The sequence below is a fragment of the Delphinapterus leucas genome, chromosome 10 (assembly GCF_059928025.1).
Source record: "Delphinapterus leucas isolate spDelLeu-1000000601 "Yukka" chromosome 10, BTC_Dleu_Yukka2, whole genome shotgun sequence".
Lineage (NCBI taxonomy): Eukaryota > Metazoa > Chordata > Mammalia > Artiodactyla > Monodontidae > Delphinapterus > Delphinapterus leucas.
The window spans coordinates 88510248-88533753 of record NC_143138.1 but is presented as its reverse complement, the minus strand read 5'-3'; the positions used below and the strand labels follow the sequence as shown (position 1 = coordinate 88533753).

Genomic DNA, 23506 nt, shown 5'->3' with positions numbered 1-23506 from the left:
TGTACATACTACTTCTCAGAGCATAGCATGAAGCACAAAAATAAAGTCATGGCCCTTATGTGAGTTATTTTTTTTTAACATATTTGTAAGAAGTGGTTTTTAAATAGACTATAAGAGTCAGAAATACTCGTCCCATGAGAAAGGGGGATACCTGTTTCCTCTCATGTAACCTAGTAGACTCTTCCTTTATAGAGCAACGTGTTAACTTCTCAAATTGAATCCAGCCTGTTAATTCAGTGACAATATCAGGGTAATTTAATTTAATTTAGTCTTCCTGCAAATGTTAAAGCTAATGTAATTCCATAAGTTTATCTGTAAGGTATCTACTTTAACATACAATAGTTGAGAGATAAGGGTCAATAGTTTTAATGGCTAAAATTATATTTTAGATGCCTTAATTTCTTCTGCCAATAACTTGCATACAAAGTCAGTTGAAGCTTCACGTTAACAGACTGAATCCAAACTGCAAAATTAATCAGTTGTTTGGGATAACTGCCAAGAGTATGTATATTGATCTCTAATATAGAAAACAGAGGGAATTAGCTTCAATAATCAAACTAAAACTTGGTAACTAACCTAAGAGATGAAAAAAGGAGCGTCTGATGGACTAGCCATCCTTTTCTCTGAAGTAAGTGTAAGTAAAGGATAAATCCTTATAAAATCTGATTTCCCTGATTTTATCCAGGACTTTCTGCCACGTGGCCTACAAGAGTACTTTCTTTGTTGAGATTGTAAAGGCCAGTCAGTTTTCTCTTGCCTGTGTGCCTGTAGGCAATTTTGTGAGATGTCCTGTGAAGAAAAATGGGTAACCTATATTGTGTATCCAAAGACTATTTTAGCTGCCCCTTAGAGTATAACTTTTCAGGAAACACTTGTTAAATATAAAAATTAGGATTTATTTTAAAAATTTTGGGGGGTAGGAAAGTTTTTAATAAAGATAAATATACTACTGGGTTGTAAAAGCTATTTTCTGTGTATGTTTCTTTCTTTTCCTTTTTAAAACAATTATGAAACATCTCTGAGTATTCATATGCTATACTTTTTCTGACACTGATTTTTTGAGCCATATTTAAAATACTTGAAATGCTAAAATCAGTGATTTGACAGCCACTCAGTTTGAATGTATCTGATCATAAAAATTATATAATTAATATTTCCAAGATGTTTAATATACTCAGTAAACTTCTAACGTGTTAAGTTCTCATAAACATTTGCAATGTAGACTTTTATTTAAATTCATGTTCCTTTTAAAATTTGTCCATATTCATTTATTTGTTTTTTACTATCTGTTAGGTGCCTACCTTTTGAGGAACACTAGGCTAATTTTAATTCAGCGATATGGTTTTTATCAGAAACCATCTTGGCACTGGGATGGGCTATTTTCTGGCTATTCAGAGAGCCTAGAATAAACCATCCTGACTCACCTGTCAGCCGGGAGAACTAATTTGGCCTGATCATCTGCCTTTAAACATTCTCCCTTTAACCCCAGGATGACAATTCATCAGCTAAAGGAAAGTAGAGAACATTCTTAATTACTGGGGTCCCATTTTATGTGTATGATATTAGAATATTAACTATAAATTGTTTCTTTTCCTACCTGTGTCATTATGTCATCATCAAGGTTCACAAGTTGAGTGGGATGGGGACCTGTTCTCATTTTACTTTTATTTATTTATTTATTTAATATCTTTTTGGCTACCTTGGGTCTTTGTTGCTGCACGCGGGTTTTCTCTAGTTGCGGCGAGCGGGGGCTTCTCTTCGTTGCGGCGCACGGGCTTCTCATTGCGGTGGCTTCTCTTGTTGCGGAGCACGGGCTCTAGGCGTGTGGGCTTCAGTAGTTGTGGCACACGGGCTCAGTAGTTGTGGCTCACGGGCTTAGTTGCTCCGTGGCATGTGGGATCTTCCCAGACCAGGGCTCGAACCTGTGTCCCCTGCATTGGCAGGCAGATTCTTAACCACTGCGCCACCAGGGAAGTCCCTTTAACCACTGTTTTTTTTTGGCCGCACCATGTGGCTTGTGGGATCCCCCACCAGGGGTCAAACCCAGGCCCTCGCGGTGAGAGCGCTGAGTCCTAACCACTGGAGCGCTAGGGAATTCCCTCTGTTCTCATTTTCATTTAATATCTGTATACATCTCAAAACAATGGCACACCGATGAGCATTTAATTAACAGCCCTTGCAATTCTAAAGGCAAAACCTTCTCTCAATATCCTCATAGAGATGTCAGGAGGTACTTCTTTGACTTAAGATTACAGACAGTCAGTTGATATTTAGAAATGATTATTCCCATATGGAAATATTCCAAGAGCAAGTTAGAAATAGAACTCCAATTCATTGCTAGCTTTCAGCACTCTGCAGAGCAGCGTACCCACTCCGCAGCTCACTTGACACCACCTGTACCGTGAAGCCTCGCTTTTGTGGCACACTTAGCTCATCTAATTAATTGAGCAGAAAGGATGCTGCATTTTGTCATGCTTGCATTTTGAATATTTCTCCGCATCAGTATTTGCTCCTATTACCTTTCTTTTCAAGTGAGACCAGATGATTTTTTTCAGCACACTTACCTTGGCTTATATTTTCTCTTCAGAGTAAACTTTAATCTTGGTTGTGCTATATAATGATTTTAATCTGCTCTGTCCAGTTCTGTCCATTCTTTTGTTTGAGGAAACTTTATTCTTGCCAAGTTCCCGTTCTGTTTTTCATACGTGATAGTAATTATATCCAGCAGTGCATATCTCAGTGTCTCCTAAAAGTACATCAAAACACTGTCCACAAGCAACTCCCATCGCTCAACCTAGCTGGTGATAGGAGTCAAATATCTTCGTGCACGGTCTCATTTTAGAGCTTCTCACTGTCCATAAAGCATAGACACCTGTTTGAGCCCTGTTTGCCTTGCCCTCTGCTACCAGCGCCTTAAGCACTTCCAGTTGGTTTGATCTGCTCCCTAGATCTGCAGTGAAAATGACATCTTTCCTGCTTGGATCTGGATGGGCTGCAGTGTCTGTGTTATGCGGTCCTGCCTCTCTGCTTCCTCCACAAAACCTGCGTTTTGCATGTTTAACTTCTTTGTAGGATCCCCACAGAGGACAGTCAAACAACAGCAAAACAATAGCCACAAACATTTATTGAACCCTCACTAATTGTCATGCATGTCTGTAAATACTTTGTATGTATCTCTTAGTTAATCCACAACCAAAACTATGGGGTAGGTACTACTATTATCTTTATATTACAAACAAGGAAACTGAGACGTGGAGAAGAAAAGAGCCTTGTCCCTTGGTTACGTAGCTTTAGGTACCAGAACCAGGGATGGATCTCAGTCATGGTTTATTGCTGTTGTTTGTTTGTTTTTGCCAATAACTTTTGTTTTTAACCTCTACCCTAGACTGTCTTTTCTTAAAATAAAACCTGTAAAGGAGAATATTTAAGGGATAAAAGGAATCTGAAACACCAATAGTCTTCAACCCTTTTGAATTTATCGATTCCTCTTAACTGTCAAAATTTTACTATTGTCACATTATTTAGACACTACACAGAGAAGACAGCCCTGTGTAGTGGGTTAGCTTTTGTTCCACATTGCCTGGATTCGAATCCTTCTAACATTACTTATTACCTGGGACTTCCTTAATTGTCTTAGTTGCCTCGTCTGTGTAAAATGTATGTTAATAGTACTTGCCTCATAGACTTTTGTGAAGATTAAATAAGGTAATATGTTTAAGTTGCTAAGAGCAGTATCTGGCTCGCAGTAAGTACTCAGCTATTTCTGTTGCTTTTTGTATTTTTGAGAGAGAAAGTACATGATACCCAAAAGTCACAGTGACTTCAGTAACACTTCTTAATTGAATATATGTTTTTGTTAATCACAGTATGGCTCTCACATTTTAAACAGCAGGATCTGTTTATATATTTTGTAATGTGAAGTTTGTTTGGTCTCTCCCATCAAGTAGATGCATGTGGATTCTCTAATCTTATGGCAATTCCACAATTCCCAAAGAACCCATATCCTATAGGTTAGCAACCAGGGCAATCTCATACAACCCACAGGTTGGCATCCAGGGCAATCTTACGCGACCCTGTCATTTTTCATATAAGAGAAGAAACTGAGACCAGAGATTTTAAGTGAATTTACCGAAGGCACGTACCTAGGATGAGAGAAAGTCAAGTTTAAACCTCAAATCCTGAGACTCAATGCAGAAGTACTTCTTTCTTTCAAAGATGCCCCCATGGGCTTCCCTGGTGGTGCAGTGGTTAAGAGTCCGCCTGCCGATGCAGGGGACATGGGTTCGTGCCCCGGTCCGGGAAGATCCCACATGCTGCGGAGCGGCTGGGCCCGTGAGCCATGGCTGCTGAGCCTGTGCGTCCGGAGCCTGTGTTCCGCAACGGGAGAGGCCACAACAGTGAGAGGCCTGCATACCACAAAAAAAAAAAAAACATGCCCCCATAAACTTATTTCATGCTGTTCTTCCAGTCAGAGAGACAGCTTGGTCAAACAGTGTTATGTCCTTAAACAGTACTTCAGGCTTTTTTAGGTTCCATTATCCACGTTATATTTGCTGCTTCTCCTTGTTAAGAAATAGAGAATCTTCCCTTCATATCTTCATGTATAAGAGGCTGAAAGGAAATTTGGAGAAAGGACAGAACAGGTTCCATGTGCCGTGTAACTGTAACCATTACAAGTCACCTGGGACCTAGGGGTTGATGACCGAATCCTTAGGGCTAAGACCCATCATATTGCCTTCTTACATGTTCTCTGGTGAACAAGTGGTGCAAAAAGAGATTCTCTAACTGGAATTTGAAAATCTTTCTCCGAAGAAAAGTGATAAAATTTATTATTTTTATCAGAGCCCAAGTATTGTAAGTGTCTATAGTCGACAGAAATAAAATATAGCTCTGATCTGGAACATGGTGCGCCAAGTCCTCTTTGATTTAACACATTCACATTGAAAGCTAGAAAAGTCCTTCATTGCGTGCCAGTTGAAGGTCAACTAGTTGAATTAATAAAATAAAGGAATGAGAGAAATAAACATGCTCCTAAGTGTCCCAGAAGATATGTTGTTGAAGGAAAACGTGGTAAAGCAAATATGAGCAGTTTCAATAATTCCAAGAGGCTTGTACGACATATGGTCTCAAAAAAGACAGCAAAACTGTCTAGAAGCAGCGGACGGGCATCCCACACAGTAACTAGATACACAGTAAAACAGATGCATTCCTCTTGCTTATAACGGGACATTAACTGCTGAAATGTAATTGGCAGAAGAGATCTTTATATCACCTCAGGTAATGTAAAGGGAAAAGAATCAAAGTAAGCAGGGTAAATCAGCAGGACAACTTGTTTAATATGAATTTATTCTGAAAATAAAAATGCAATATTGGGGCTTCCCTGGTGGCGCAGTGGTTGAGAGTCTGCCTGCCGATGCAAGGGACGCGGGTTCGTGCCCCGGTCCGGGAAGATCCCACGTGCCGCGGAGCGGCTGGGCCCGTGAGCCGTGGCCGCTGAGCCTGCGCGTCCGGAGCCTGTGCTCTGCCACGGGAGAGGCCACAACAGTGAGAGGCCTGCGTACCACAAAAAAAAAAAAAAAAAAAAGCAATAATAAATATAAATATAAAAAGAAGATGTAATATTGAATTAGAAGTTAAAGGAATGAAGTTCAGTATCCCTCTTGTTGAAAGAGGATCAATGAACATTTATGTCAAGCACGTTAAAATTTCTAGATAAGTTTATTCTTGACTTTGATCAAGGCCAGATCTAATGCTTTTATACTGAGGATCTACATATTTGCTTCTTGGAAAGAAAAGCTTTTCATCATGTTGGCTGAAGAATACTCACGTGATTGCTGCCGTTCCTTTTCAAGAGGAAACCTGTCTCCTTTATTAGAAGCGCTTTGTAGAGAAATGTCTGAAAGAGTGAGCAGATGGTGGTTTTTTATTTCTTCGTGTTGTTTCCGGTAAATATATTTAGAGCCAAAAAGAAAGAGCCAGTGCTCTTTAACACTTCTGTTATCATTGTTTCTTTTTTGAAAAAAGCAAAAGGAAAGAAATTAATTAAAGTTAGTAACCATAAAATTTACTGCATTTTAGGGACAATTGTCAGTAGAAGTGCCTAGAGGCAGACCTCAGAGATACTGCGGGTTTGGTCCAGATCACCACAATAAGCAAATAGTGCAATAAAGTGAATCACACGAGTTTTTTGGTTTCCCAGTACATACAAAAGATACGTTTGTACTAAGCTATAGTTTATTAAGTGTGCAATAGCTTTATTTCTACTAACTTTGTTGTTGTTTTTTTTTTGGCCGCACTGCGCGGCATGCGGGATCTTAGTTCCCCGACCAGGGGTCGGACCCACGCCCCCTGCAGTGGAAGTGTGGAGTCTTAACCACTGGACCTCTAGGGGAGTCCTAGCTTTATTTCTTAAAAAAAAAAAAGTTTTAACCTTAATTTAAAAACATTTTATTGCTAAGAAATGCCAGCCATCGTCTTGAGTCTTCAGTGAGTCATCATCTCTTTGCTGGTGGAGGGTCTTGCGTCGATGCTGATGGCTGCTCACCGATCAGGGCGGTGGTTGGTGAAGGTTGGGTTGGCTGTGGCAGTTTGTTCTTAATGAAGTTTGCCTCATCAATTGGCTCTTCTTTTCAAGGATGGTTTCTTTGTAGCATGCAGTACTGCTTGATAGCATTTTACCCACAGTAGAACTTCCTATCAAAATTGGAGTCAGACTTCTCAAACCCTACATCAACCAAGCTTATGTAATACTCTAAATCTTTTGTTGTTGTTTCAACAGTCTTTACAATATCTTCACCAGGAGTAGATTTCTTCTCAAGAAACGAATTTCTTTGCTTATCCATAAGGAGCGACTCTTCATCTGTTAAAGTTTTATCATGAGATTGCAGCAATTCAGTCACATCTTCAGGCTCGGCTTCTAATTCTAGTTCTCGCACTGTTTCCACCACAGCTGCAGTTACTTCCCTCACTGAACTCTTGAATCCCTCAAAGTTACTCATGAGGGTAGGAATCCACTTCTTCCAAACTCCCGTTTATGTTGGTATGTTGACCTCTTCTCATGAGTCATGAATCTTAATGGCATCTAAAATGGTGAATTCTTTCCAGAAGATTTTCAATTGATTTTGCCCAGATCCATCAGAGGAATCACTCTTATGGCATCTGTGGCCTTACAAAATGTATTTCTGAAATAATAATTCTTGAAAGTTGAAATTACTTCTCGATCCGTGGGCTGCAGAATGGACATTGGGTTAGCAGGCATGAAAACAACATGAATCTCATTGTACATCTCCATCAGAGCTCTTGGGTGCATTGTCAAGGAGCGGTCATATTTTGAAAGGAGTCTTTGTTTTTGAGCAGTAAGTCTCAACAGTGGGCTTAAGGTATTCAGTCAACCCTGTTATAAACAGATGTGCCATCATCTAGGCTTTGTTGTTCCCTTTATAGAGCACAGGCAGAGTCGATTGAGCATAATTCTTAAGCCCTAGGATCTTCAGAATGGTAAATGATCATTGCCTTCAACCTAAAGTCACCAGCTACATTAGCCCCTAACCAGAGAGTCAGCCTGTCCTTTGAAGATTTGAAGCCAGGCATTGACTTCTCTTCTCTGACTGTAAAAGTCCTAGGTGGCATCTTCTTCTAACATAAGGCTGTTTCATCTACATTGAAAATCTGTTGTTTAGTGTAGCCACTTTAAATTATTATCTTAGCTAAATCCCCTGGATAACTTGCTGTAGCTTCTACATCAGCCCTTGCTGCTTCACCTTGCACTTTTATGTTTCGGAGACGACTTCTTTCCTTAAACCTCCTGAAATAAGCTCTTTTAGCTTCAAACTTTTCTTTTGCAGCTTCCTCACCTCACTCAGCCTTCATAGCATATAAGAGAAATTAGAGCCTTGCTCTGGGTTAGGCTTTGGCGTAAGGGAATATTGTGGCTGGTTTGATCTTATATCCAGACCACAAAAACGTTCTCCATATCAGCAGTAAGGCTGTTTGGGTTTTTATCATCCGTGTATTCAATGGACTGGCACTGATAATTTCCTTCAAGAACCATTTCTTTGCCTTCACAACTTCCTAACTTGTGCAAGAAGTTGTGCCTGTCTCAGCTTGCCACGTGCTTTCCTCTAAGCTTAATCATTTCTCCCTTTTGATTTAGAGTGAAAGACGTGTGACTCTTCCTTTCCCTTGAATATCTAAGAGTCCGTTGTAGGGTTATTAGCCTAATTTCAATACTGTTGTGTGTCAGGAAAGAAGGAGGCCTGAGAAGAGGGAGAGAGACGGGCAAATGGCGGGGTGGGTGGGTGGTGGTGCAGTCAGAACACAGACTGGTAGGGGAAATTTCCCTCCTCTACTCTTTTAGGTTCTTGTGGCTGCACTAATCATAAAATTGACACAAGATAGAATAACAAGAGGAAAAGAAACACATTTTGATTCATGTGCACAAAGGTCTCATAGAAATGGGACCTCAGAAGTGGCCACAACAAGCAGCTGTTATAAGTGTTGGAAAAAGAAACAGTAAATCTGAGAAGAAATGACAGGGCAAAGCAACTTCGGCTTTGGGTTCTTCATTAGTGAAGAACTTAAAGTGTGGGCTTGGGGTAGTAAAATAACAAAGGAACAAGGCTTGTTTATACAGGCCTCTTGGCCCAGGATTCCTGTCTCTGGTGGTAAGGGTGTCCTTCTACCTCCAGATACGGGGAATGTACCTTTCACCTGAGAAATGTATTTCCTGCTTTCAGGGAGATAGAAAAGAGGCTCAGAGTGTACCTCTTGCATTGGCCATTTAATTTAATTCAAAATAATCAGTATGCCATCGAGGCATATTTTGGGGTGGCCTGCCCTGGGCCCCAGTAGCTTGCTGTCTTATGTGGATGCCCTAAACGCTTAGAGTAGTAACATAAAAGATCAGTGATCACAGTTGCCCATAATAAATATAATAATAATGAAAAGTTTGAAATATTGCAAGAATTACCAAAATGTGACACAGAGACAGGAAGTGAGGAAATGCTATTAGAAAAATGGCCCCAACAGACACAGGTAACACAGGGTTGCCACAAGCTTTCAATTTGGAAAAAATAGGATATCTGTGAAGCAAAATAAAGTGAAACTCAATAAAGCGATGTATGCCTTTATATACGTGTTATTTAGCATAGCAGGCAGGGAAACGTGAAGTGGTCTAAAAGGTATTTTTCTGACTCTGTCATCTGTCACTTTTCTGAAAGCCTGCAAACTACTATCTATATTTGACTTGAACCTGAGGTGGCTGTGAAATCTCCAGAGCATATCCTTTAGTGCCTAAAGAAACTGGCATTTATAGAGCCCTACAGATTTGAAGGAAGGGAATTACTTCTGGTGATTGATTTCTTTGGGCCCTGTTTTTTGTCACCATGTTCATTTCAGTTATTCAGGCATAATTGCACATCCTTCCATAATCAAATATTTATGTGATATGGACTCATTTGATTTTGGTTTGATTTATTTGATTTGTTTTTTTAATCAGGTGACTTAGGACTATTTTAGTAGTATAATTTATAATGGAACCACCACTTTCTAAAATGTGTTATTCAGAAGAGCTAGATCGGGAAGGGTGAAGATCCATTTTAAAATACATTTTTAGATGGTATTTAACCCTATTTTGATGAACAGTTTGATATGTTAGTAATAGTTAAGTAGTAGTACCACTTTGTGTGTGTGTGTATATGACAGAGTGTGGGTTTGAGTGTGCGTTTGTGTGTGTCTCTGGAGGCTGGACAGGGAGGGAAGGAGAAATATTAATTTCTCCAGCTTCCTGAGGACTCATTTGTTGTCCCCACTTGGAAGACCCCTGTGACTTGGCAGAATGACTTTATCTTCTGCTAATGACTTCATTTCTATTTACCAGTGAAAATGAACATTTATTCTGCTTTAAAAAATCACCCACATGGCAAGAAGGGAAATAGCAAGTCCCCATGACATTCCTTAAGGAAATCATTTTAATTTTCATAAAAGAAAATGAGACCTCATGAGGAATGGACAGAGTTATTGTGATGCTGCTTCTTTATTCGCTAGCCCTTAATTATTCATTTATTTTATTGCACATTTTCCCCCTCCGTAGACTTCTTTTGTATTATTTGCAACCCAGTGAAATCCCTCTCTGGAATTAGCTTCTGAGAGTTCATGTGTGAGTTATAACCCAGAAGCACCACCTTTGGATTCATTAAAGGGTGGGCTTCTCACAGGTAGCTTGTAGTGAAGAAAATTTCCATTTTGCAAGGGCAGTGTAAATTTTGCATATCATTTTAATAAGCAAGGCAGGTCAATCAAATTATAATTGGCTCCAATTAGCACTCGCATGAGCTGTAGGACTCTTTCACTTCTCCTGGACTGCACTTAAAAAGAAAATGTTATTTACTGTCACTGAAGTCATAAAAAAAATGTCCATTATTCAGTATAAGTGATGAAGCAAGTGCAAACCTGGCCAGAAGGATTTGGCATATATTTAAGTTGTGTGCACCCAAGTGCACATTGTATCAAGCGTAGCAGTGTGCAAAAATGTGTTTATTACAAAGCATTTTCTTTTAGCTGCACAAACAGGTGGTGGCAGCGAAGCTTCTAGTGTTGGCAACATCTGGGTTTAGAGCTGATCTTAAAATCACTTTCTAACATTTTCAGGGTCTCTGAACTCCTCTGGAAAGGAACATTTTAATAATAAAAATGAGGAAGCCCAGAAGAAATGCATTATATTCCCAAAGTCTCTTTTACCTTAAGTTCTGAATCTGCCATTTTGGGGCGCTCCTCCTGAGTTGAGTGTCAGCTCGATACCAGCAAGTCCTCATACGAGCTGGGGAATAAGTAACTGCAGTTTGGGTCTGTGGCATGAAGGTCTTGTCCTGTCTTTATAAAGCATCACGGTAACTCCATCCTGTCCTTGTTAGATCTCATCTTCTCTAATGAATGTCTGAACCACTTTCTGTAGCAACGCCTTGCTTCTTTAGCACCCTTGTAAAGGAAGTATGTCATTAAATGGCTTGCCGATGTTTTTGCTAGTCCGTCTCCGCATTAACCCCAAATCATTTCTAGGCATCAGGTATTGAGTGTCAAGCTCCTACTTGAATTTCCTCATCTTGAAATTTCCTTGCAGCAAGGAGACAATCCCACCAAAACAACTTGAACTAAGGATGAGAGAGAGGAGGGTCACTGGAAAAATAAATAAATAAATGTTCTTCATGAGAGAAAGGAAGAATGTGTATATACAAGCAAAAATACAAATAGCCTCTAGAGGGCACCACACATTTTTGCCTCAACAAATGCGGAAGAAAGACCTTCACTTTGGCACCGTATCACTTTTAGCAGCCAAGGTACGAGGAGAGAGATGAAGGCCCTTGTTAGGAGAGGAGCTTCCCTGGCAGAAGCCTAAAAATGAGACAAGGATGTCAGTGCCTACCCCAGTCAGAATGTGATGGAAGATGTGGGTACCCACTGAAAATACTCCCCATTCCTAAAAGAAAATAGTAGAACTAAAAGTGGTGGGCACAGGGCTGCATTATTTCTTGGAAGCTTCTATTACACAGTGGAATGGTTGGTATGTAGTCCCTAATGGTAGCGACTAAAGCAAGAGAGAGGAACAAAGAAATGTGGAGTACAAGAGGCTAACGTTCTCGCATGACCTTTGTGAAATATTTTTTCACAAAGGTAGGACAACATGACAGCCCTATAAAGAAAAGAGGAGGAAAAATAAATAAGACAAGGGATCTTAAAAGATTGCCAAACTCATAATTTGGTCTGGAGATAATATTAACCTAGAACAGGAGTCAACAAACTTTTTCTTAAAAGATCAGATAAATCTTTTAAGCTTCATGGGCCGTATAGTCTTTGTCGAAGCTACTCACTCTACTCTTACAGCCTGAAAGCAGCCCTAGACAATAGCAATTGAATGTGCGTGAGTTTGTTCCAGAAGATGTAGTTTACAAAGCAGGCAGCAGTCTGGGCTTGACCTCCTAGTCATTCCTTGCTGACCCATGGTCCCCCAAGTATGAAAGGAGGAAAGAAATGTCACCTTCAGTGTTTTCCCTCCCTGATCATTGTTCTCCTAATCTTAGAACCTTTACAAGCCCGGCTTGTTAGTACTCTGAATCAGAATGGATTAGGCAGACCTTTATGGGCTAAGCAAGGAAACCTATATAAATAATATTGTCACCAAAGCAACAACTTACAAAAAAGCTTTTGAAAGACAAGACACTGAAATGACAGAAGTGGTGATAGACCCCTTCTGCTTCGAGGTACAGACTTTTCATTCCTAACCATTGATCTGTCTGTTCTTCTTCGAAACTTAAATTGTCTTCAGTTTTCTACGTTTTAGATTTTTGAGTGTGTCCCAGACCCTCCATCAATGTGGTGTCATGTGTAAGCTGTATAGCAAAATTTCCTTCCCAACTTGTATGAGTCAGTTAAAATCAAGATAAAAATCTTGATGACATCAAGCAAGCTCTCAGACCCTTTTAAATATGTTTTATTTAAACATACTTAAATATGTTTAAATATTTAAAAAGCAGGTCAGACTTCCCACTTGGCACCACAGAAAATTGCCAAAGTTACTTGCACAAATTTGCCCAACTGCAATTTTATTTGACAGAATTTCTTCTAGAAAATGCCTATACAAAGGATTAGATACCCCTCATAGTAGAATTTTATAATGGAACTAGAAGTAAACCCTTAAATGTCAGTACTATGTGTATTAATGTATTTCCAGGTAAACACTAAGGTGACATGTTTCATGTTAAATTGACTGGCCTTACACTTGAGTGACGCAGGAAGGAATGTGATTGGAGGAGTGATGTCCTCCATCAAATATTACTTTTTAGAAAGCAGAGTTTCAGTGCTCCATTTTATTAATTTATGGCTTTGATTGGTAAAACCTCTTTGTCCTCTAATAAAAAATATTTCACATTCCCAATATTCATGGAGCATTGTTAATAGAACGCCCAGCAGCCAAGAAGTTTTGGGACAATGTGCTTATGCACATTATACACAGGAGGTTGGGAAGGGTTTTGTAAAGCCTAGCTTGTTTGAGTATATAAAATTATCATTTTTATTATAGCTTTTTATTTATCATCATGCATAAAATGATGTTGAAAAGTCTCCAAAGAATGCTGATTTGATATATATGTTACTTTGCAGTATACAATTAACATTTATTGCAAATGCAGATTTTTATGATGAATAAACTCTGAGAGTATTACGGCAGGTACTTTTTACCTTATTCAGAACACAGTAAATCACACGATTTTCTAATGTTCTCAATCAGAGTGATGCCATATATATTTCAACAAAGACATGCAAGCAATACATGAAATAGTGCGGATCTCTCTCTTCACTCTAAGACATAAAACTTCCATCTCGGTGAGAAAATCTATAAAGAAACGTAGGTCAGTGCTACAGAATTCTGTGTACCTTTCATTACAGGTTTTATTTCTTTCCATAAGTCTTTTTCTCCCGTTGCGGAGCACAGGCTCCGGACGTGCAGGCTCAGCGGCCATGGCTCACGGGCCCAGCCTCTCCGCGGCACGATGGGATCTTCCCAGACCAGGACACGAACCCATGTCCCCTGCATCGGCAGGCAGACTCAACCACTGAGCCACCAGGGAAGCCCTCTTTCCATACGTCTTTAAGGGTCTGAATCTTTGTACAGAACGATCAGTCACTAATTCATTTGCTTTGAGGTTATCGTAGTTTGATACCACTTTTGGAATTACCCCTCCCTAATTGTATTGATTTTATAAACGGATTATGTAAAATCTAATTCTTCCTTAGGCTCTCTCCACTTTTTTGTCCTTGATTGTTTGCTTTTCTTTGAAAATTGTGCCTACAGCACTTAGTACCTGATACATAGTGAACACTTCACTGTTAGCTGTCATCATCATTTGTATTAGTTTCCTGTTGCCACTGCAACAAATTACCATGAATTTCAAGGCTCAAAATGCCACAGGTTTATTATCTTATAGTCCTGCAGGTCAGAAACCTGTGGAGGAGGAAAAATAATTTTCCCTCTACCCTTCCAAGCTCTCTCTCTCTCCACATATATATATAAAAATATATATATATATTTATATATTTATGTAGTGTGTGTGTGTGTGTATTTCATATATACATAGGCGTTACCCAGGATAACTGAAATGGCGCAAGCCACCACCTTAAATGTAAAAGAAAAGAAAACGTTGGGGTGTGGGAGGAAGAGGCCTGTTATGGGAGGTGGTCAGGAAAAGTACAGTAAACAAGGGTAAGGTGGTTATGCAGATTTAAGTTCTTGTCTTCTTCATTGAGAAGAGTTTAGCCATCCTTTTCTTCCTGGTACAGGGAGACAGGCATCCTGACAAACAGAGATTCCCCTTATAAATGTAAACGTCTCTTTAAAAAATGTAACTTCTAGTCAAGTTTTCAGAGCTTTTTCTGTTGGCTCCTTCTTAAAAATAATCAACTTAAAATGATCTTTATGCCAAAGAGACATATTTTGTGGTGGTATGTTCTGCTCCCCTTCAAGTCCAACACAAGTCTCAGTGGGCTAAAATCAAGGGCTTTGTTCCCTTACTTTTGCAGCTTCTAGAGGCTGCCCGCATTCCTTGGCAATCTTGGCCCCCAGCCAGCAATCCCATCACCCTGTTCTCTGTTTTCTTAGTCAAAGTTCTGACCCTCCCGTCTCTCTTTTTTCCTCATAAGGACCTTTGTGATTACATTTTTGCCCTCCCAGATGCATTTCAAGATTCTCAACTTGATCACATCTGCAGACTGCCTCTGCCATGTATATTATTTCCCTATTGCTGCTGTAATGCATTACCATGAATTTAGTAGCTTAAAACGCACAAATTTATTCTTTCATAGTTCTGAAGGTCCAAAAGTCCAAAACCAGTTTCACCTGACGGAAAATCAGGATGTTGGCGGGTCTGTCATCTTTCTGGAGGCTCAAGGGGAAAATCTGTTTTCTTGCCTTTTCCAGCTTCTATAAGCCAACTACATTCCTGGACGTACGGCCCCTTCCTTCATTTTCAAACCAAGAGTTTAGCATCTTGAAATATCTTCCTCTGACTACAACTTCTGCTTCTGACATTACATGTCCTTTCAGTGACTTCCCTCTTATAAGGACCCTTATGGTGACATTGGGCCCACCCAAATAATCCAGAATAATCTTCCCATCTCAACATCCTTAGTTTAATCAGATCTTCAGAGTCCCTCCTGCCCCACCAGGTAACATGTTCAGACTTTAGGGATTAGGAGGTAGACTTCTTCTGGGTGCCACTGTTCTGCCTACGTTTATTAGGCCCAGGCTCTCTCTTAAAGTTGTATTTATGTCTCTACCCACATATTGGGCATTTACTTCTAGGTTACCTGCCTGATTCTCAGAATCTGTTTTCAGTACAACCTTCTCCATCCCCAGAGTGGTTTTTCTTCCTAATTTTCCTGTTTCTTCTGCTTATTCCAGCTCAAAACCTTAGAGGTAGTTTTTTGTGTTGTTAGTTAAAGATCTTTTTTTTTTCTCTCACTTTTCTGAGGATGTGTTTGGAAGAAATAGTGGAGGAAGACCATTGTATTATTCTAGTTACATCATATTCCAATAGATAGGCCATTGTAAGCCAGTGGTTTAAGGCTTCTGCTCAGTAACTTAGCCCAGAAAGATGAACTTTCTGTCAATGGTGGAATTTTTCCTTCTTTGCTTGTTGGGGTGGGGGGATTGGGTGGTGGTCTCAGGATAGGCTTACACTGACTCTGGGGTGCTGACTTATCTGGGCTTGTCTGGAGGGCAGGTACTAAGAATCAACCAGGGATTGGTTTGTATATTTGAAGAGCTTGGGGGATGAGGTGAGGGGACTATCTTGATGCAGGTTGGGGAGAGGGACAGTTATCTGAAAGGTCGTCAGTGAAAACAGACATTTCCTCCAAGGGGAGGGGCAATTTTTAATACCCAGGCGAGTGTGTTACTCAATTTCAGCAACACCATGTCAGTTCAGGTCCCCTAAGAGGGAGACTACAAGATGGCATCAGAGAATCAGACATTAAAAAAAAAAAAGACCTGAGGAAGTGCCTGTGAAGGATAAGGGGGGAGCGAGCAGAAATGGGTAGAGGGAGACTCAGACTGAGATTCAGGTCTGATAGCTTTGAACAGAGAGGGGAGGAAAACTTGCGCAGGAAGAATGCCAGAGCACAGCACAGTTCTGAAAATATTGTGGCCCTTCTGATGGGGAGTCCTCAAGCCGTAGTTGCCCTTATGAGGAATCCTGCAGGAATGCCAGCATTAACACCCCCATGGAGCCCCATTAGCAGGTAGCAACCTGGGGAAGTGCAGCCACAGCACGCATGCACTAGTGGCTGGAGGCCATCAGGTAACTGTGTGCCATGCAGTAGATTCTTCTCAAGTGAGACCTACTTGGGACCCTTCCGTGTCTACCACAGTCCACTCTGTGATTCTTGCATATGGACTTCTTCATGCTCATTTTGGGAGCAGCCTTAAAATGATTTTAATTTTGATATCCTTCCCTTACTTCTCTTAACAGTCATTACTAGGTCATATAGGCAAAGCTGCCACAATATTTCTTTAACAATATAATAATAGTACAATATTTAAGTAGTATCCATTTTAATTTGGGATTAAAAGAAATACTACAAATGCAGTCTTGTTTTATTTGGTATCGAACATTTTCAGTCAAAATTACATAGATAGTATTTATTCCAAGTTGTTGCATGTAGCTGTTGTTCATACATTCTTCTTGCTGTATAATATTTTCTTTCATGAATTTATTAGAGTTTAGGATTTCTGAATCAGTTTTTTTCCATCAGCCATTCTCACTTTAGTATAAACTAGTTTAATAAGATTGACTTTTTCTAATACCCAGCTAAGGTCTATTATGTCAGGGAGCAGTAGATGTTTTACTCCCCCTGGATTAAAGGGAGAGGTACAGTCATATTCACTTCATAAATAGAACACTTTGGAAAGCAGAATAAGATTGCTTTGCTTCCTTTAAAGCAAGGGGAGGTTATGGGGCCGTGGGGAATGTTGGGATGGGACTGGATACTTAGAGCCAAGGGAAGAGCCTAAAGGTTTATTTGCTTTTACAGCTGTCAGTTTTAACCATCCCAGAACACATTAAGCCTACCTTACCAGCATTCTTCAACTCTGTGGTTTGTTTAGCACTAGTGCAAGAGAAAGCACCATCAGGGTAGACAGGAAGCCAATTGTGGAGTGGATGTTTGAGATACATTTCTTTTCATACAATCCAACAAACAACTTTAGATTTCACGATCTGTCACATGACTGAGTGGAATTTCATGAAACTCTCTACTGATATGATAGCATGACATAAAGATCAGTTCAAGATTACAAACCATTGTTTCTGAACATCTGCACAGTATGCCATCGACCTGCTAACCTTTGGAAATCATCAGTATTTGCTTTGAAAGTGGAAGAGAGGCACAGTCATGTTTCATTTCCATCAGGTACTTAACTGCCCTTTACCCTGTTCCCCTTGCACATGCTCTTGCCTCCACCTGGAGCACTTTTATCCCTTCATATTCACCTATTCTTTAAGACCTGTTCTTCAGTCCCGAGAATGTCACCACTCCTTCCCTTGAAACCAACAGGAACTCTCACCCAGTCCTGACACATTATCTCATTGTATTTTTGTATTGATGTACTGTCCCCCTCTACCAAGCAGAAAGACCCTTCACCATTGGAATTATGCTTTAAATACATTTTTGAACTTGTTATTCATTAAAATTGATTTTGATTACATATATTTTCTAAAGATTCTCTTGGAAAAGCATTACAGTATGAACCAGTGCTGTAAGGTTAGTGGAATTGTAAAAGAAAATAGGGCCACGAAAGAAGGAATCAAATAAACCAACCACAATAACTATACTTAAATAACAACTTGCTTCTAAAAAATATGGGCAGCTAGAACAAAGCAGCATAGTATTATTTAGTCCTCATTATCTCAGAGGAGGAAAACAACAGTTCCTTTGGGGAAAGTTAGTTTTCCTTGATCCCAGAGTTCAGGAAAACTCTAATAGTGGACCTGACGTAGGAGATAGTAGCATAATTTTAACGTAATTAACTCAATAAATATTGAGGACTGTTCAATGTTCTTGGATGTTTCAGTTTGCTAATTTTAGGAGGGGAAGGCAGGCAGGATAAAATTTGACATTATTTGTTTACCAAGTGGTGGGAGGACAGATAAGTAAATAGATCATTGCATAAGAAGTGGTAAGTCCTTTAAGTAGTATAAGCATAGAGTTGCTCTGTACAGAAGCACTTACTCACAGGATGACGGTTGAGGAAGACTTCTCTGAGAAGGTGATTCGTGATGTTGGAGCCAAGCTTTGAAAAACATTTGGAAGTTATGACAGAATGGGGTTTGGTGTTGAAAAGGAAAGAAGCCTTGGACAGAGAAAAAGGACACTGCAGCCTCCGAGAGCAGCATATATAAAAACCCAGATGCAAGAAAGAGTATTGGGCTTCTCATTTGCTAAAGCCATAAGCAGGGGCCTAACCGTGCAGGGTCTCATTTTCATGTTAAGCAATTTTGCATTATTCCAGAGACTACCGAGGAATTGCTGCAAGTGTTAGGTCAGGAGTTGACGTGATGAGATTAGTAATTTTAAAAGATCATGGGACATGTAGTATGGAGATACAAATTAAAAGGGAGCAAGACTGAAGCCAGAGATACTTGTTAGGAGGTATCTGGAGTGGTGATAATGATGACAGTGATAATATCGCTCCCAGAAGAATCAGCAGTGACCTCCGTAATAGTGCAGAATGAACACAGCATCATGCCTCATCACCGTTTCTCTTCATGACCTGCAATAAAAGCACTCAGCTTTGGTTTGCAGTAAAGGTGATTTCAGATATTTTTAATATACTGTGGAAAAATTTCCTTCATGATGGAATTTCTTTTCTCTAAATAGAACTATCATATGCTTGGATCTTCAACGAATATCCATCGTTTGTCGAAGAAGATAGTCGGAGATTTGTCTCTCAAGAGACAGGCCACCTCTACATAGCCAAGGTGGAACCACTGGATGTGGGAAATTACACGTGTGTGGTGACTAGTATGGTGACAAACGCCAGAGTGCTGGGTTCTCCAACTCCTTTGGTGCTGCGTTCTGATGGTAGGAAATGTTTCAAGGGGCAATTCTGAGTGGAAATGCTGTTGCGAATACAAGAAAAAACAAATTGAGAGAAGTGAAAAGTATATCCTGAAGAATTATCATTTTGGTTTTTTCAGAAGAAAAAATATTTATGAGTACAATGGCTAAAATGATTCCATCGACCATAGGTCCCTGTACATAATTCTTACTCAGGACTGGCTTCCTGATTTGCAGGGACCAGTGCAGAATGAAAACGAGGAGTCAACTTGTTCAAAACTTATGAAGAATTTCAAGATGGTGGCAATAGGTCATTAAGCCAAACGCGAGGTCCTCTGAGCCTGGGGCTCACCTTGCGTTCCCGTGACGTCAGCGGTCCTTATTTTTGCCAGTTTGAGGTTATTAAAGCTTTGGATATTTTGTTATAGGCTAAAAAGCATCTCTAAAGAAAATTAAAAGAAAAAGTGTGTACATTAGATCCCCAGAACTTATTCATCTTATTATTGAAAGTTTGTACACTTTGACCAACATCTCCCCCATTCCCCTACCCTCACCAGCGTAGTGATTATATAGTAACGTTGTGTTGTGTACTTGAAATTGGCTTAGAGAGTAGATCTTAAGTGTTCTCACTACAGAAAAAAAATTTAATTTTAAAAATTGAAAATAGTAATTGTGAGATGTTAAATATCTTAACTTGACTGATGTAATCATTTCACAAAGTGTACATATATGAAATCATCACATCGTACGCCCTAAAAAAATCACGTTGTACAACCTAAATACATGCAGTGTTTATTTGTCAGTCATACCTCAGTAAAACTGGAGGGGAAAAAAGGAAAACAGGTGTTTCTTCAGCCCCTCAATGACTGTTTCAAGGGAGCCCATGAACTGCAGAGTAAGCAGATTTGGAAGCTTGGGTAACTGTCCCACTTATGCAAAACCGTATCTGATACAGCACAATGCCATGGCCACAAAATACTTTCCAGTCAGTTATAATTGAATTTGACCTTTCCCATTTATTAAGTTACCATTTCTTGTCTCCTGGTAGTCAATAAGTTTAAGATTGGTGTCTATGCTATCAGGGTACCATTAAGTAAATTTCCTCCCATAATTTTTGCTCTTTAGGATATTTTAAGAACTCATAATACATTGTATATTTCGGTTTGACTAGAAATGTCCAAATTGAATACAGAATAAAAAAGCCTCTCGTCTTATATAATGTAAAAGGCCTAGTGGTTTTCTCAGAACTGCTCTGTAAGCCGTAACTTAGGAATCACGGAATCCAAAGTTCCCACATATTTATTAATGTCGCACGTTTGGCCCAAGGTAGCACTGCTTCTAAAAGTACCTACCAGACGGCTAGTGAGTAATTCAAATCATAAGGAAGAGTTAGTTCAAAACAGAGAAAAAAAAAAAAAAAAGTTTTAAGAAAAATGGGACAATTCCAAAGGAAACGTCGAGACCATTAACTTTGTATTGTGGATTCACAGGAGTGATGGGTGAATATGAACCGAAAATAGAAGTTCAGTTTCCAGAAACTCTTCCAGCAGCTAAAGGTTCAACTGTGAAGTTGGAATGTTTTGCCCTTGGAAAGTAAGTTTTGTAACATTTACACCGATACGCTAAAATATTAGGTTGCTGTAAGAGATCAAGATAGCTTTTAACAGCCTCTTCTTTTCCTTCTTTTCTAAAATTTTCTTTCATTTAGAAGCAAAGAAAAAATTAAAATACAGGGGAAATGCACATGTATAATTTAGTTTGAAACTTTAAAGGAGATTTACAGAGAATGACTATGCCTGCCTAATTTCATAAACTAAATTGGTGTTATTTTTCTTCTGCTTGTTCATTTGTTGTATTATAATACAGTGAGTATACATTAGACTTTTTTCTCTAAATCATGAATTAACTAGAGAAAATGCACAGTTTATTTTATTAAAATATCAACCTAAAGAGATAAATCTTTGCATTTGCAGGTTTATGTGACTGACAACTGGCTGTGTTCTGCATTTGAAAATCTGTTCCTTTTTTGTTCTATCCTAAGAAAGTTTTATTTTGTCAAGCCTAAAAGGCTTCCAGACATCTGTTTAAAATAGCAAATAACTTGACAAATTTCTTCTTAGTCCTGTACCTCAGATTAATTGGAGAAGAAGTGATGGACTGCCTTTTTCCACTAAAATTAAATTGAGGAAGTCCAATGGTGTGCTTGAAATCCCCAACTTCCAACAGGAAGATGCAGGTTCCTATGAATGCATTGCTGAGAATTCACGAGGAAGAAATGTCGCCAGGGGGCGTCTGACTTACTATGGTGAGCCTTCACTTTGGGCATATTGGATTTTTAACTTTCGATCTCTCTAAAAGTTATTGTTATTGGGACTGGGTGGGGGTGAGTAGGAGGTTTTAGCAGAATCCCAGTGTCCAGCATTTTCTGTTCTACATTTTGTTAAATGAGGATATTTATCATAGGAGGAATTTTAAAAAATTAATTTTTGCAATGAAGTTGGAGGCATGATATACTCGTACTGCATTTTAAACTGATTGATATGATAATGAAATATTTCACTTTTTTCCCTAAGAGTAACCATTTACTCACTTAACCGTAACAAGGAGAGATCTTTCTATCTGCCCTTACCTCTAGAAAATGGGATTTTGTATCTTTCTTTATGGTCTTTACTAAGCAGAAAGAAACTGTCTACTGGGAAAACTTGCAATTACTGCGTTAGTCAAACCACATAAACCCAGGCTTACTTGACTTCCTCAGTGTTATTCTATCCTTTCCAATACCGTAGGTGTACCATGTTTGCTGCCTTTAATTTGTAAGCACATTTATTTGATGTACTGCTCAATTTGAGTAAAGAAAGGTTAGTAACGTTACCTTTATTTAAAGTCTATTTGTAGGAAAATTAGATTATCCTTTTTCCCCAAACTTGTTTTCAAATCCCTTTTATTAAAAAAATATACTAGGTATTTTGATGAAAGCAGGTTTTAGAAAGCAGAAATAAATGATTTTACAAAATGTACTATTAAATATGGGAAGATGTAAGCTCAGTGAATATATTTTTGCAGTTTAATCATTAGAAACATTGTAAACCTAATAGGAATTGAACACTTGTGAAAAGCAAATGGCAATATATTCTGTTTATTTCAAAAACTGGAATTTGAAATAATTTTCAGTGCAAACTTGTACAGTATATAAAATGTTTCAGAGAGGAAAAACTTTGCAAAGACAAATACTAAAATTATAGAGCTTATTATGAACCCCTTCAAAAGAATGTGAAGTTTGTACGTACATCATGTGTGATTAGATTGACACTTATTTTATGGTAAGGTTATAGGAACCATCTGGAGCAAAATGGAGGCATAGTTTAATAGCATGAGTCATTCCGTGCTCTAACTCTCCCATCTTGTAACAGGATTAGGTTAGAATACGTAGCACCAAGTTGGAGTTTCCCAGGTGTCAGGTTCTACGTGTTGGTGGGATGATACGGAGATAAGTTGGGGACACTTAACCCACGTGGCTGTATGGCTCTAAGTCGACCGCAAACAAGTCCTAGTTTATTTTCTCCTTTCTAAGCAGCCACTAACTGACCCGGGGTAAGAAGTGACCATGATGGGAAAACACAGGATATTCCAACTGTCTTAATGTTTCAATAGGAATGTTTTTATCTGTATGGAACAGCGACCCTGCACAAGTAATAAAACACTTGTATGGCAAGACATCCAAAGCTAAGTTGACATTTATGTGCCTTATATTCAGGTCCTGGCACATTTTCTCTGTGGTGTGTTTTCTGCCCTTATCTACTTTTTCCCTTTCTCTGCATGTTGGTTGCCCTTACCGTCACAGAATGGCTACCAGCAGTGGCTAGCACATTAGTTTTTGTTCATCCTTCCTTTGTCTAAAACATCTGGCAATTCACTTCTCAAATCTCATTGGCTGCGTGTTCATTCCTAAACCAATCACCAGCTAGGATAATTGGCTTAAACAACTTAAGAGCCTCTTTTTGGAACATGGAATATGGTCAGGTTTCCCTGGATTTTGTGGACAATGCGAGGTGATGGAAGAGAGGATAATTCAACGAAAAGTTGGGTCATCTTAGAAATAAAGAAGAGAGGAAATGGATGCACAATAGACAACCAACGTCATCCACTATTCTTAGTAAATGAGCTAGACTGTTGCTTTAGTCCATTATGTAGGTAATATGATATGTACCTAAGAAACAAATTAGAAATAATGAGATAAATGGACTTCCCTGGCAGTCCAGTGGTTAAGACTTTGCACTTCCACCGCAGGGGACGCGTGTTCGATCACCGGTCGGGGAACTAAGATCCCACATGCCGCGTGGGCCAGCCACACACAAAAAAGAAAAAGATAACAAGAAAAGAAATCAATGAGATAGAGAGTTTC

At 39.2% G+C, this 23506-nt stretch overlaps 1 protein-coding gene across 1 annotated transcript in view; it reads left to right on the top strand.

Annotated features, from left to right (window-relative positions):
* Window positions 1-23506, top strand: part of CNTN3 (contactin 3) — a 243292-nt gene that overhangs the window by 119739 nt on the left and 100047 nt on the right. Inside the window, exons 5-7 of the mRNA XM_022572541.2 lie at window positions 18925-19128; window positions 20595-20697; window positions 21225-21409. Of these exons, the coding sequence (XP_022428249.2) occupies window positions 18925-19128; window positions 20595-20697; window positions 21225-21409 (492 nt within the window). The remainder of the gene's footprint in view (window positions 1-18924; window positions 19129-20594; window positions 20698-21224; window positions 21410-23506) is intronic.